General features: G+C 33.6%; 1 protein-coding gene across 6 annotated transcripts in view; it reads right to left on the bottom strand.

The window, feature by feature from the left end:
- The window catches only part of RAPH1 (Ras association (RalGDS/AF-6) and pleckstrin homology domains 1), a 102,745-nt gene that overhangs the window by 16,580 nt on the left and 69,253 nt on the right, over positions 1-16,912 (bottom strand). For all 6 annotated transcript variants that reach the window (XM_074191575.1, XM_074191577.1, XM_074191576.1 and 3 more), the window contains 6 exons: positions 16,633-16,792; positions 14,400-14,521; positions 12,392-12,457; positions 9,154-9,297; positions 7,462-7,572; positions 682-780 (listed from right to left, as the gene is read on the bottom strand). In XM_074191575.1, coding sequence (XP_074047676.1) covers positions 682-780; positions 7,462-7,572; positions 9,154-9,297; positions 12,392-12,457; positions 14,400-14,521; positions 16,633-16,792 — 702 coding nt within the window. The remainder of the gene's footprint in view (positions 1-681; positions 781-7,461; positions 7,573-9,153; positions 9,298-12,391; positions 12,458-14,399; positions 14,522-16,632; positions 16,793-16,912) is intronic.

Genomic DNA, 16,912 nt, shown 5'->3' with positions numbered 1-16,912 from the left:
TAGGCTTATTATTTCACTCTTTTCTTTTCCTCTCATTTCCAATATCCTTACTTTGCTTTGTCCACAATATGCTCCTTATTTCCAGTTCTATATATTCACATTTTAGTGCTAACCCTCATCTTCTCCCTTCAATCTATCCTCCAAATACCTGGAAAAAAATCTTTAGGAAGACTGTACCAGTCTGACCATATCCCTCCACCGACTCAGACCTCCAGCAGATTCCACTACTTTCTTTTTTACTGCACACAATCCAGATTGGACAGTGTTTCCCAAACTTACCTTCTTCAGACTTACCTTACTGCCTCCAAACATGTCATTCTTTGGACCAGCAATCTACTTCCTTTTCAACTCTTACTGACTGAAATCCATTTTCAAAGCTTGCTAACAGAGGCTATCTCCTCCATGAAGCTTTGGTTCTCAAGACCATTACCTCTCCCCACCCCTTAGCCTGCAATATGAAAATGATCTCCCCTTTGTCTTTATCATGATCTTTGTGCTATTAGTTCTGTACATTTCCTATCCTCTTAGATCTTGAACTCTTAGAAACAGAAACTTGATTTTTAAGCTGTGTATCCCTGGCATCTGGCACGATACATTCATTAGGCATATTATAACAGGTATTTAATACAAATTTGCTGTACTGCAATATGAATATATCAGACACATTAAAGAAAATCTTGCCTTTGCAATCCGGATGCCATTTACCCATTGGTGTAGAGTTCTAACATCGTCACAACAAAGATATTTGATATACTGAGACTTCTTTTGGATCTGTGGGTGCTGGAATTAAAAAAAGAAAATATTGAAAGGAATATTTAAAATGTAACTTCAAGATGATAACCAAAACCTAAACCAAAAATTAAGGTCGCCCTGACAACACTTTTGTAACAATTAGGTTAATCCCCCAATTCGTTGTTTAAAATCTTGAATTTAACCTTGGAACAAGATATATGACTTACAGAAAACCTGATAAATGAATTGTATATATCCCAGGACATTCCCTGATAATCTTTTGTATATATTCATACTGGAGAATAACAAATTATATCAGGGAAGAAACAAAACCAAATTAAATTTCAACCTGAGAAAATTAGGAGAGGGAAAGAGAGCAGTTTTTCCTGTGAACCACACTGTATATACATAAAACCAAAAATCCATGAGAGCTTCCTTAGTCTGAGAAAAGAGCAAACTATTTTAATATCCATTTAGAAATATATTTCATTGCTACTTCCTATTCTGTTCCCTCTGCCAAAAGTCAAAAGTGTGTAATGCACAAACATCATTTCCATATAAGTTAGAACAGTGAACAGAAAAGAAGAAATCCATGAGAAATTCACCCCAAAAGTGTCCTCTCTGTTCTGGATGAAACTAATCTAAGGTTAGAGATTATACCTGTAATTTCAATGATATTCAGAACTCTGGGATGAGGAAAATCCTTCTAACTGAAGCAAGTCAATACCTTATCTGCAGAAATATGTTGAACCATTGCTTAGATAGACCATAGTTCTAACATGAACTCTCTATGGAAGGGGTATATGTGTAGATATTTACAGAGAGACACAGTGCCATAAAGGACAGCCAACCAGCCTCAGAACCAGGACGACCTTGGTTTAAGTCTTACCTCTCATACATAATGGCTATGTGGCCCAAACAGTTCATTAAACCTAAGCAACTACAGGTTGCTTTAGGCAGCTGTCTTAAGTTAAAATGCAGAGAAGGTCCTAACTTGCATAGATAAAGAGTTTCCTCACCCAGAGATTTCCCAATGCTATTGAAATCATGGGTCAGAGGTCCCCATTCCTATCCCTCCTAAAAAAATACCAACTATAGTTATAATGATTAAGGAAAAAGGCAGCCTATGTTCCAATTAAAACAATTATAACTCGTTTAAAAAAGTATTTCATATTGTAATACTGCAACCCATTCAGGTCTGCCCATCTTGTGCAACCCTTTTCCATATCTTCTCATAAGTTTTGTCTGGGTACTGGAATCTTCCTTGACTTTTCTTAACACTGAAAGCAGACCAATGGAACACTGTCTTACCTTGCCATGTAACTTGACCTATTTTCTTCTCCCATATAATTCCTTGACATCTTTTTTTTTTAGTTTTTGCAAGGCAATGAGGTTAAATGACTTGCCCAAGGTCACACAGCTTGTTAATTCAAAGTAGCTGAGGCTGGATTTGAACTCAAGTCCTCCTGACTCTTGGTGCTCTATCCACCGCACCACCTAGCTACCCCCGTCTTTTATTTTTCATCGTTTTTCTCGTTTCCTCACTGGTTATTGCTCACATCCTCCATGCCCTATCAAATATTTGCCCTTTGTGTTATTAATTCTTTGGAGTCTGTGGTATATTCAGTTTCACTACTATATGACATCACCAGCAGAATAGTATTTTAAAAAAAGGAACAGTTTACTTTCATGGAAAGATGGATATAAAGAAGCCCAGTAATCCTATACTCCTATGTTCAACTCTGGCTCCCTTCTCCCTGTCTGTGTTTTGTTTAGTTCTGGAATATATTTTAAAAATTTATTTACAATCACATGCAAAGATGGTTTTCAACATTCATTCTTTTGCAAGCTTTTGAGTTCCACATTTTTCTACCATTCTCCCTTGCCTCCCTCTTCCCCACTGCCACAAACAATTTTATCTATGTTGCACATGTACAGCCTATACATGGTTTTAACCAAAAATATTTGTTTTCTAAAAATTTCATTCACTGCTTTAAGCTGGTTATTTTAGGATTACTTAACTGCTTTAACTTGGTAATTTTTATTACTAGGAAACTCTTTGGTGGTTTTCATGATGATATAAACAAAAATCTTGAAAGTTGTTTCCTTGGAAGAACACAGGAAAACCTAGACATGCCTAAGAATTCATACCTTGAGATTCTGGAGTGCTTTACAGTTTACAAAACATCTCTTTTTCCTTTTTAACAATCTCTGCTTAGTAGGTAGATAGCAAATTAGGTTCTTATTTACATAGTGAGAGAAAAAATGAGCAAATTCACTAATTGAATTGATTGAATGCCTAGCCTCAAGGCTAATTATTTAAAAACAAACTTCTATTAAGAAATAAGCAGTATAGTAAAGTGGAAAGAAATCTCACTGGCCTTGGAGTAGGGAGATATTTGGACTCCACAATCTTTCCTTCAACATTCACTTATAAACATATACAGAAACTCAGGGTGAGAAGGGCTCCTCTGTGTTCATCTCATCTAAACCACACCTGAACAAGAATTCTATATAAAACATGCCTAATATTTCTGGTAAAATACTTCATACAATGGACCCTTCTACTTTGGATTAGTTCTACTTGATAGCAGGCTTTCTTTCCATCAATTCTACACTGGCCTGTAATTGGCCCTCCAGAAACATAGAAAAAATGCTAAATTCTCTCTTTCAAGAAAGAATTCTTTTAAAAAAATTTGTTTATTTAAGGCAATGGGGTTAAGTGGTTTGCCCAAGGTCACACAGCCAGGCAATTATTAAGTGTCTGAGGCTGGATTTGAACTCAGGTACTCCTGACTCCAGGGCCAGCGCTCTATCCACTGTGCCACCTAGCCACCCCTCTTAATCCTAATTGGAAGGCAGTTACCATGTTCTCCTCACTCTGCCTGCTGTGCCTTTTCCAGATTATTCCCCATTACTTCAACCAATAGTTATGGGTATAATTCAAGTCATCATGGCTATCAATGGCCTTCCAACATTGTATTTAACATACCCATTCCAGCAATTCTAAATTCACATCATGGAATGCTATCATCTCCATTTTCCCCACTTTCTGACTGCTTTGCAAAAATCTAGGTTAAACTATAAGAACAGCAATCTCCTGGTCTGTTTTAGGAAATTAAGTGAGTCTGTCACAAGTTGTTCTGAATGAAACTGTGGTTCACATCAGCTCTAGAGACATCCTTTAGTAGTATTTATGGTTCAGAGTATCAAATTATCCTTAGTTTCTCCTAAACTTTTTTTCAAAAACGAATTAATCTAGCTTAATGAAGGACAGTCTAGAAAAGGGGGAGAAATCCACAAAAAAGTCTGAATCGCTACTTCATAATCAGGATGTTCAGTAACCATCTCTTTTAAAATCACTTACTTTTATGACTGTTCCTTCACCCAAAAAATGGAGACTCTCTACATGCTTGATGAAACAACCAAACCAAAACAAACTAAACCAAAAAAACCAACTACTACTATTAGTACTGCTGCTAACAGAAGTACTACCACCACTACTAGTACAATAGAGCCAAACAGGTGGGGCACGGTAGAATCCTGGTCCTCCACTGAAATTTGAGAGTTCAAATCCTGCCTGAGATGCAACTAGTTGTGTGATCAGGGGCAGGTCACAATAACTGCCCACCTCAGTTTCCTCATCTTCAAATGGAGACAATAACAACACTTAGCTCATACTGGTTTTTGTGATAATCAAATGAACTAGTGCATGTAAATTGTTTTGCAAACCCTAAAGAACCGTCTAAGTGCCAGCTATTATGATGGTGATTTCCTTGATATATAAATTTTATCTACTAAAGTCTATTGTCACTTCAACAATGAACATGGGTGGCAGAGAGGTAATCAGAATCATCCATGAAATTGCTAGCTTCTTTTCATCAATATGAAAAGGGTTGCCTTGAGCAGGATTTCAGTGTGTATGGGACAGGGTAAATCACATTGTTCTTCACTCCTAAACTTTTTTCAAAAAAAGGATAAGAGTAGGTTAAAAATGACCATAAAGGAGGAAAAAAATTCACAAAATGGAAGCTGGGGAGAATATGAAATGTGTAGAAGTTGGGTTAATTCAAAATCCTTTTGACTTAATAATGGTTGAAAAGACATTATGTATATCTTTGCACTAACACTCTCCCCCTCCCCTCAAAAAAAAAAACCCTACATACATCTTCCCCTCATTTTAAATATAACAATGATTTGGAAGGACCATCTGGTAAAAGGCAACACTCACTAAGGAAGTACCAGGAAGGAAATATAATAGAATTTTTAATAGTTTTTTTCTGAAATCAAACCTAAGTCATTGCTTCCTTTTCTTTTCTTTTCTTTCTTTTTTCTTTTAAACTGTATTTGACCAAACAATTCCCATTGAGTAAATCAAAGGTTTTCCACAAGAAGTGATGTTGTATAATCACAACTCTAAATTAGAAAATCAAATACAATTATAGACATCAATGCTCCCCTCAATACTTTGGAAGCAAATGCAATTGAAAATAGTTTTTTTTATCATATTCATGATTTTGAAAATAGCTTATATACAGACATATCATATGCTATTACATTTGTGGTATATATCACAGTTCTTTTATTAGCAATACTTCAAGTTTCATGTTCTTATTCATCTCAAAAATACTATTGGTTTTCCTGCATCTCAAATCTAATAAAAATGAATTTTTCCTCATTTGAGAAACTGATACTTTGAATGTCTAAATTCAAATTTTCCTCAGGAATTATTGTGATTTTTTTCCTTTTAAAAGCAAATAGACTGATTTTCCCCCTTAACCTTTACTCTCCATTTAACTTATAAACTGTGTATACACATGTATCATGAAGACCAAACAACCAGTGACTAGTACAGAACAAATAGCAAACTAGGAAATCAGAATCATTTTCTTTAAGTCTACTGCCAACTAGAGTTGACAATTTGGTTCATTAATTCAAATGCCAACTTAATTCAATAAGTTTTTGATGAACTGAATTGCCATGAAGGTGCAAATGAAATTTTAAAAGACTATAGAGGGGCGGCTAGGTGGTGTAGTGGATAAAGCACCGGCCTTGGAGTCAGGAGTATCTGGGTTCAAATCCCGTCTCAGACACTTAATAATTACCTAGCTGTGTGGCCTTGGGCAAGCCACTTAACCCCATTTGCCTTGCAAAAACCTAAAAAAAAAAAAAAAAAAGGCTATAGAAAAAGACAATATATAAGCAGGTACTAATCTTTTTTTGTTTTTGCAAGGCTATGGGGTTAAGTAACTCGCCCAAGGTTATAAAACAAATATTAAGTGTCTGAGGTTGGATTTGAACTCAGATCTTCCTGACTCCAGGGTCGGTACTCTAACTATCCTAATCTTTTCTGTTAGTTACTTTAGAAAGACTTTCTCAATAAAGTTCTGGATTATATTTTTTTCAAAATAAAAACAAAGGTGGGCAGTGATAATAGTGATAGTAGTGCTGGTAGTAGTAATAGTAATAGTGAATTTTGGGGGTATGCAATGAGGAGCGAAGAAGCTTTGACTTTCCTTTAAAACATTCATTATGTGTGGTTTGAAAGCGGTTAACAATTCTGCTATTTCTCAGTATTTCTCATCATACTATCTTTTATTTCTATCACCCCTGCCTTTTTAATCTTCTTCCTATGCAAGGAAGTAAAGAACATTTATTTGGGAGACCTTGTGGGAAAGGGTCAATTAGAAACAAGACAGTTAGATGGTTTCTCAGATTTTTAGCAGTAGTTTATGGTCCCAAAAGTTTAAGAACCATTGTCTTGAACACTCTAGTGATTTGACACAACATTCTGCTAGTAAATACAAACATGGTTGAGAATTAAACCATAACTTTTCCTTTTTGATAATCTTATAGTAGAAAACAGGGCAGGAGAGGAGGGGGAAAAACAACCAAAACAATATATATACAAAATGAGAAGGGAAAAACCATGACACATTAAAAAAAAGGACAGGTTGTATTGATGCTTTATAGATAAAAATTCTGAAACTGTTTTCCAAAGCCCTTTAATTGTAATAAATCAAACAAATTAAAGATAAATCTTTGCTTCATTTGTGAAAATAATTTAATCTTATCGAGATAAAAGATAGCTATATATTTTTGAAGTTGTTTCTATTACATTTATTCAAAATGTTTTTTCCCCTTTTCAATGTGAAGGAATAATTGGATTGGAAAACTTCATGGAGGTAACAAAGTAAGACATAAAAAGGGCACAATAAAGGAATTGGGAATTCAATGGAATGATTTACTTTAAAGTTCCTCCTGCAGTGGATGGAAGGGAAGTGAAGTTTAAACTCAGACTACAGTGCCCTCTGATGGTTCCTTTTAGTAAAGAACACCAGGTAAATGGAAATAAGATTCTCAGGACCTGAACAGAATTTTCATCCCATATGATGACCTAATTTTAATTTTCTGAAGACAAATGTGTATTTCAAAAAAAAAAAAAAACCCAAACCAAAAAACCCTGAAGAAATAAGATCAAATTGTCTATAACAACATGAATACGTCAATATCCATTTCTATTACTAAAAAATCTTAGTTCTAGTATAATATATCAAATTCTTAAATTTGTTACATTTACTACTTTTCTTTTTCCTCTTTTAAATTCTAAGTAAAATAATATGTCATGTAGAGGCAATGTGAGTGCTTACATTAAGATAATATTACAGATAATCCTATCTACCTTGCAACTTCAATTAGAAATTCTTATGAAATTATCAAACAAGTTACCTTCAGGACTAAGCAATAATCTGTAGGTGCTTTGTATTTGTTTCGATAATCCTGTCCATAGTAAACATTGACATGATCCAGTTGAAGAAAGCATACAAGATCCCGAGAAACCTAATACAAAAACAAGAGTCAGGAAAAAATTTGTCAGGTACTCTCTGATGATGGATGTCTGCTTCTTTGTGTTCTTCTCTGTGATGGTTCTATGGGTAAGCTCATTTACTTTTACCATTTTCAAAGTCTACATCTCCAGCCCTTAATCTCTCAATTGTTGCCATTCCTCTATTTTTGACTGCCTATAGTATTTTTTTCATTCTGCTGTATTATTCATACTGAGATTATAAAGATGGCTTCCTAAACCAGTTATCTTCAGTTCAAACAGCAGTATCATTAATTGACCAATTTAAAAAGTATAAAAGCCCTGATGTTTAGATTCTCCTCTCCTTCATGACACCTTTCTGTTATCACTAAGCATGATACCTCTACCACCAAATCTGTAGAGATAGCTTTTCAGAACTGAAGGGAACTTAGTAAATATGTAGCTCAAAATGTGCAAAAAAGAGTCCCTTTTTTATAACATCCTGAAAAATAATTACCCAAACCCTTTAAGAAGTTCTTACACTAATCCTAATTTTTTTATCTTTAAAACTTCTACCCACTTACTGTCTCTAGTTCTACCTTCTAGGATCAAGCAAAACAAGCTGCTAAATCCTCCTTCATGTGATGGTGATGCCATGACATGTATGTGAACTGAATCTGAGTGTGGGGAGTGCTGTGCTAAGTCACCAGCCTCACATCTGAGTCCAGTCAGATATGAATCAGGAGATAGCCCTGGATGTGCTCTTGCCAATATAATAAAAATGATAATATGACCTAAGTTAATTTTCCATGCATGCAAAATATTTAAAAACACTAATAATTAAAAAATTAAAACAAGTCTGAAGTTTAATACTAATCTACAGATTGGCAAAGGATGGAAAAAATAGTCCATTTTGGACGATTGTGAGAAGCTAGACATACTAAACTTATTGATGGAACTAGAAACTAGCCTAACTGTTCAAAAAAAAATTTAGAATTACGTAAGAAAAATTACTAAACTGATCATACAGTTCCACATCAGGTCACCATATCTTGGAGGTCACAGAAGAAAAATACAAAGTACTATATTTAACAAAATACTTATAGCAACATTATTTATGATGGAAACAACTAAAAAGAAAATGGTAACATCAACATGAGGATGGATGAACAAATTGCTATGTATGAACATAACCCAAAATAATAATCATTGTATAGGAAACAACACACCTAAAGCAGTTTGAAGAAACAGGGGAGTACTTTTATGAGCTGTTGCAGAGTAAAGAAAGCAGAAATGAGCAAATAAAATACAATGACTAAAAAAATTTTTTTTAAAAGGTTGTTAAACTCAGACAAATTTCAGTGAATAATCTTGACCCTTAAGCCTAGAGGATGAAAAAAAGTTCTATACAGCCCAAATGTGGGGAGATGTGGGTGTGGCACATTGTGAACACCTGGTCAGAATTGATGGCTGCTTTGTCAGTTTTGCTTTAGCTTTTCTTTATGAGAAAGTATGTTGGAGTTTAAAAAGATGAAACAAAACAAAAGCAATAACTCACCAAATAATTAAAGCAGTATCAATGAAAAATTTGAACATTTTTACTATTAAGAACGCACCTTTGCTTTTCCTTTAGGAACATAGTAGATACCAGAAGCTCGCAGGAGAAAATAGCGTTTTTTCCAGGACTTCTTGCCATCATCTTTCAGCCACAGTACTCCTTCAAGTTCCGGGACAGTCACAGAACTCCCACAAAAACACTCCTGAAACAGAACAATATAGAAAATAGTGAAGATTATAATCCCTAGCTTGTCAAAATAAAACTTATTCACATGACATAAGCTATTAGCATAAAATCAAAAGCCTTTATGATTGTTGAAACCATGCTACATGACATAAGCTATTAGCATAAAATCAAAAGCCTTTATGATTGTTGAAACCATGCTACATGCATTTCCCCCTCCCCCTCATCCCATACATCCAAATTTAAAACTGAAGGAGCTTTAGAAATAATTAAGTCCAATCTTCAGGCTACAGACTCTACAAGTTAACTGATTTGCTCAGTCACATAATTAGTATGTGAGGTAGGATTCTAAACAGATGTTCCTGTCTCTAATCCTAGTACAATAGCTGTTTTGATTAGTTTTTGTTAACATTTTCCCACCCAAGATATATCTCATAGATGATCACAAACACTAGTAGTTTTTTAATCCTTTTACCACCTATGTCATCTAAAAAATTCAAATGGAATGGGGGGGAGGGAAGCTCCAAAATATTTCCCACTTAGTATGCAAAATTTGTAGACCTTCTAATTCAGGCATTCTTCATTTGGGGATCTGGGGTTCATGGGTGGGAAAAAAATGCATCTTTAATTTCATGTTACTATTGTTGTCATTCAGTTGTTTCAGTTATGACCAACTCTCCATGACCCCATTTGGAATTTTCTTGGTAAAGATACTGGAGTGGTTTGCCATTTCCTTCTCCAGCTCATTTTACAGATGAGAAAACTGAGGCACAAAGGATAAAGTGATTGTTCAGAGTCACACAGACAGTAAATGTCTGAGGCAGATTTGAAGTCTTTCTGATTCTAGGCCTGGCACTCTATCCACATAATCACCAATCTGCCTGATTTTCACGAACTTTTAACTAAAAGTTAGCATTTCCTTCAATTATTTAAAAACATTATTCTGAGAGGGATATATATGTTTCATCAAACTTGATACAAAAAAAGTTAAGAACCTAAATTCTACTTCATTTAATTATATTTAAATAAAATGTAACTTTAAATATTTAACAGAAGCACTATACTATTTAAATATTTACAAAATATGAGACTGTTATAAGACAACTAGAAATAAGTTTTTCAATAGCAAATCAAATACTACATTTGCAGAAGATAGTTTCAGAAATTGAAATTTAAAAAAATGTTTAGACAGGTACTGCATATATTGAACAATACTATCAGATCTTCTGTTAATCTATTAAAATCCAACACAAATATAGTGAGCCCTACCCCTGGAGTGGGGGCCACTGGACTGCTTAAAGAGGGCCAAGGCAGTTTAGAAGTGAAACAGTACAAACTCGCATGCCAATTAGTAGTATGACCCCCTATGAATGACCACCTTCACTTCCAGCTTAGGCAAAAGAGGGAGATTCAGTGAAGATAAGGGAGAAGGTGAGTAAGGGAGGGAGAAGAAGAAAATTTTTCATGTCGAGATAAAAAGTACCAAGATACCAACAGCCTAAAGTTGTTTTCATTCACCCCTGTAAGAACGTCAAATGAGGATTACAAAGAACTAATGTAAGGTAAAGGTAAATATAAAAACCAAAGTGTTCCAAAATACTAATTTCTTGAACTTTAATCTTCTGGCATATCAACCAGAAATAATCAAAATATATTTATTATTTTGAACTTTCTTTATTCTAAGAGACTACTTTTCTTTTTTCTGCCACTTTTAAATAAAAAATTATTCTTAACATCAAATAAAAGAGCGTTTCCATTAAACAGACCAGCAAAAAATTGTACATGAAAATATAACAAAATTGCTTTTCAAAATAAGGTCACAAGAAAAATGAACAGAAACCACTTTAAGTGAATTATATTAGTTGCACTTTCTGGTTAACAGAATAAAATTTGGTTGAAAAAACCCAAAATTAAAAGCTCTCTCAAGAGAGCTAAAATTATTAAGGAAGGTAATAGAAATAATGTTGGAGAGGCTATAAAAAGGGGCTCACTAATACAATGTTGGTAGAATATAACTGGTTCAACAGTAAACTATTCATATCCTTTGACTCAGAAAGTCCACTACTGGCCAAAAAACAAAAAAATGAAAAGCAGGATTCTCAAGAGAACCCAAAGTGCAAAGAAGTCAAAGCTAGGAGAGAAAAGTTTCATGTTCCAAAATATTTATCACATTTGTGGAGGCAAAAAACTAGAAATACACCGTGGGTGTCCCTTTCTTATGAAAAGGCTGAACATTGGTTGAACATATTTCTTTAAAAAAAAAAAACACAAGGGGGGGGGCAACTAGGTGGCAAAGTGGATAGATCCTGGAATCAGGAAGACCTGCTTTCCAATCCAGCCCCAGAGACTTAATAGTTACCTAGTATGTGACTATGGGCAAGTCATTTAACCCCACTGTCTTGCAAAAAAACAAACAAGAATACAAAGCAATATCACTGGATCAGAAAATGCTGAAAAAGGCAGAGAAACATTAAGGATAATTTACATCAAGCAATACCAAGCATAATAGCAGAATGAGAACAGTATTATAATAGTTATAATAATATAAGAGAAAATAACTCTAAAAGGAAGTCAAATTCTAAGACATCAAAATCATCAATATCTTTGTCTCAGAAGGCAGATGATGAAATACACATCACCTCTCCTTTTGGTGGAAAAGTTGGTACTACTGGCACAAGTGAATAATGTTGTTTATGCATACAGTCAGAAGTGGTTGCTATGTGAGTTGGTTTTGCTTAAATCCTTTTAATACAAGGCAAGATTCAGTAAGTGGAGGTGGAGAAAGATGCAATGAATATCCCAAAATGACATAAATACAAAAGTTATCAACAAAAAACACTCTTAAAATGTAAAGGAAATTCACAAAATTGAGAAATACTTTGCCTTTTAAAAATCATTAAATACAAAGAATTCTTGCAACATAAAATTTCAACCATTAAAACACAATTTTTGCTAATAATCCTAGATGCCTAGAAAAAAGGCAATTTTAAATATTCAGAAAAACAGATTCAAGTTGTACAGTATATGCACGATTTACTAAATTTATAATAATAGTTTCCTTTTCAAGTTATATTTTTTGAAAATAAATCTTAAAAATGCATTTACAATTATACCTCCAGCAACACTTCTTTATTTCTATCTGCCATCTCAGAGGTTTCCTTTTTCCCCAGAAGATAGTTCTGAAAGTGAAAAATAAGACATTAAATTAAAGGATCTAGAATAAAAGATAAGTTTTTGACTGAAAACTTGAAAGTCTATATATTCCTTTTTCCTACACATGCTGTTATCTTAAAAAAAATCTCTTCTGTTCCATTGTCACTACCAGATGTTGACTACTGTTCTTTTTGCCCCCTCTTATCTTTCTGTAATTAGTTGTCTCTCAAATCTTTTCCTACCTGTATGGTAAAATTATAGATACAAACAATATGGAATGGCATATTGTAATTAAATTTAAAGAGAACAAAAGAATAAAAGAAATCTTTAATTTAAGGCAGTTGTTAGTACAGAGAAGACCAATTGATCTAGATTCCCCAAAAGTCAATTTTATACCTTTTTAATTTTATTTTAGACCTTTAAAAAATATTTGTTGAGTTTCAAAATCCCTCATCTCTCCTGAAGAAAACAAGCACCTTTATATAGATTATTATATAGATTAGTCAATATAAATAAGCAAAACATAGTTCCATATTAGTCATGTTGTAAAAGAAAATGCAAACCAAAAGGGAAAAAAAGAAGAAAATAAAGAAAACAAAAAAGTATGCTTTGATTTGTATTTAGATGCCATTAATTCTTTCTCTGGAAATGGACAGCATTTCTCATCATATGTCATTTGGAATTGTCCTGTATTGCTGAGAAAAGCTAAGTCATTGACAGTTGATCAACCTTACAATACTGCAATTCTCCTGGTTCTGTGCATTCCATCTTGCATATGTTCATGTAAGTCTTCCTGCGTTTTTTTTTTTTGAAAGTATCCTGCCTGTCATTTCTTAGAGCACAATAGTATTCCATCACAATCGTATACCACAACTTGTTCAGTCAGATAACAGATCTTTTCAAGCATTTAAAGAAGTGTGAAAGTCTAACAATATGCAGTTAACAGAGAAAGGCTTTTTACTTTCCCAAAATAAGCATTCCTCACAATTCTTCAATAAAAGTATTCATCAGTAGAAATGACACTTCATCGTTACTATTTTGTATACTGAGACATAGTATTTGCCTTTAATACTAGTGATATTTCTCATTAGTATTTATTGGAATAATAATAGAGAAAATTAATAGGAATTTTACTTGAGTCTTATTCAGTTGATTTTTTAAAAGTATAATGTCAGTAAGTTTTCCCCTGATAATTGGGAGGCATTAACCCAGATTACATGTTTAGGACTGCAATCTGAGAGGGAATTAGGAAAGGACAGCTGTGAAGAAGCCTAGGCCCAGTGAGGTCGGTTGACTTGTCCAAGGCCATCCAAAAGTTTATAACAGATCTAGTATCTGAACCCAGGCCCTTTGACTCCAATTCCACTATTATTTTTACTATAACATAGCTATTTTTGCCATTGAAAAAACTAGCATTTGCAACTATGAAGCATGAAATCAAGTTAATAACATTGAGATGGGCTACAAAAACATACAATTTAGATAAGGAAAATAATTTTAGGGTTATTTAGTTTAAGCATCTTATTTTACAGATGAATAAAAACTAAGGCCCCCAAAACTATAATCAAATTGACACAATTCTTCAAAAAAAGTATATGTATCAGGTGAAGGTGCCCTAAAACCACAAGACCTAAGAAGAATTTAATACCATTTCCCTGCAAAAAGTAGATGAACAGTGGAGTCATCCAATGAGCATTCAACAGAAAGGATGATAATTTATAAGTCCTTTCTTAGGGAAGAACTAAGGAAAAATGTTCAAAAACCCAGAGGCTATTGAGAAGTTGTTAGCTACTTCTATCACCCTTTAATAAAGCTACTGTTTGGGTCCTCAGGATATCCGCACAGGCCAGAAAGTTATTCATGCTATAGTGCTCTATATTTGTCATCATGCTGTCTGTCTTTTGAAAACAGTTACTTGATCATGTCAAAACAGTAAAAATTTCAATCTTACAGATTTTTCAGGCTTACCTGGGGGTTTTTGAAAAGTGCATATTTTTCTATACGTTCCACAAATATAAGCTTGTTTTGACTATCTCTTGTCCAGTTCAGAAGATTTTCAACTAAGTTTTCATGATCTTCAAAGATTCTCTCTGCCCAAATGACAAAGTTTTAATTAATACTTCACTGCTATAACAATCTTAGAATTAGATTATTTTACATTATAATTTAAGACTCATTAAAGGTTTCTGTGTAAGGAGTGACATCAGCTGAGTATGTTAATGCTGGATTCACTAGAAATCTAATGTACATGGCTTAATAAAGTAGGTGGGGTGGGGGGGTGGAGTTAAACTGGAAATTGGTTGAACCAAACTCATTCCATCTTAGGACTCAGTTCTGGATCTAGTTAAATTCCTTTTCTATTCAATTACAAGATTAGTTCAATTTTTTTCTTGTAAGAAAAATATTCAATTATGAGAATTATGATAAAAGTTTACTGTATTGTTTGAACTTAGCCCGGTCTGGCTGGGTCTACCTACTGCTTATAGAAACCCTTAACTAAGGACCTAGGTTATGCTGACCCAGAGACCCTGTCAGACTTAAGACTGATGTAAAGAGTTTTCTCAGAATTATATATCTCAAACTATTTATTTTATGTGAAAATTGGCCCTGTACTGGTTAATCAGTTATTGCTTCTGTGGTTTTTCATTGAATACAGACACTTAGGAATGAATAAGATATATATATTTTTTTGATTTCAGGGAATTGTACCTGTTCACTCTCCCCCTCTCAACTTGAAAAGTCCCTAATCTTCCCTCCAAACAGAAATCAGATTATTTAATTTTGAATCCTGGTTTTCTTTTTAATTAATTGATTTTGGATCTTTTTAATATATCAAAATTAGTTCACTCTATATTCAGGGTCTTTGGACTGACCAGGGAGTCTAACAAACTGTTTCCTATTTTACTAATAAATCGTATAGATTGGATTGTTTCCTTAGTTATTATTAATTATCCACTACAACGCTGGACTAAATTAGTACGTGAGTGCCTTTAACTCTAATATTCAACAAATATTTAACTTATGCTATATGCCAGTCACTGTGATAGGTGTCAGAGGGAAAACAGGGTGGAAATAAATGTATCAAAAACCTGTGTTTTATTTGGTAAACAGTGGGCAAGATTTTTGTTTTTGTAAGAATGTGATGTGTTCAGAGATGTTCATGATGGAGATGAATTCCTTATTTCTGCAAACCTGACAGGATAATGTAGTGCAGTAGAAAGAATGATGGATTTGTACTCAGGAGACCTAGTATGAATCCTAGCTCTGCCATTTATTGCTAAGTAAACTTGGGTCTTAACATTTTCAAATTTCAAGCTCCTTAAGGTTTTTCTAGTTCTAGGCTCCTAAGATGTGACAAGGGATGATGAAGGAAGGAAAGAAAAAAACTAAAACCAATCACTTAGGTAGTGTCCATTAAAAAAAGCAAAAAAAACCCAAACAAAATAGGGATATCAGAGGAGCCAGTACTGAGAAGGAACAATATTTGGCTAATGTGGAAGGAGATATAAGAATAGTCAACAATTTATTAAATGAATTGAGATTACTATATATAAAACAAAGGTAGCTTAATTTTGGATTAAAGCACTCACTGTAATCTTAAATTCTTTCATCATTCATGGGAATGTTAAATTAAGAAAAATTATTTCTTAAACAAAAACAAATATGTTCCTAACTTTAAGTTTCAAAAACAATAGGTCACTTCATATTTAGATATCATCAGGTTATATAGTAGCATACAATAATGAACAAATAACTATGAATAATGAAAAGGCATCTTATTCAAACTCTTAGAGACTCTTGTGTATCCCCTTAAAACAAACTCACACAAAATGTGATTTTTATTAAAATTTTATGTAATTTTGTGGTGCCAATGACTGTGGTTGAAGCAACTATTGCTACCTTAATTATAAAAGGTTAGCAGAAGTAGCTAATTCCTATGGTCTGGTTGAGATAATCTCCCAAAATAAGATTGTTTTTTAACTTGAATAAAAGGAAATAGGAAATTTTATTAAATAAATAATAGAATGATGAGGCTGCTGAAGGATAGACAAATAAGATGCTATAAACACATGGCAGGGGGAATCAAATTATGAAAAAAACTGAACCTAAATTAAAACAATAAATAAGATTTTAAAAATAAGCTTTTACAGACAGTAAGACAACTGATCTTATAAAAGGCTAGAAGAACAAAATTACTAACCCATTTGTAATTCAGAGATGGTTTCTACTAGTGACCAGTCTAAGCTATAGCCACAGTGTGACTTGTCCATCAGGTTATCCAGGACTTGTCTCACTGTCTGCCTCTCGTCTACCATCATTGTTTTAGAGCTGTCATCAGACATGTGGACTCTAATTACAAGCTGTAAAAGATAAGAAAAAGTTAAAAAAAAAACAACTAAAACATTACAGAAGACATTATTTTTATTCTTTCATTTTTACTAGTAATATATAAATAAAAATTAAACTTGTTGAAATCTGCA

Source organism: Macrotis lagotis, chromosome 6 (genome assembly GCF_037893015.1).
Source record: "Macrotis lagotis isolate mMagLag1 chromosome 6, bilby.v1.9.chrom.fasta, whole genome shotgun sequence".
In the NCBI taxonomy this organism is placed as follows: domain Eukaryota; kingdom Metazoa; phylum Chordata; class Mammalia; order Peramelemorphia; family Peramelidae; genus Macrotis; species Macrotis lagotis.
The sequence above is the reverse complement of the archived record's forward strand: the minus strand, read 5'-3'. Positions and strand labels throughout refer to the sequence as shown.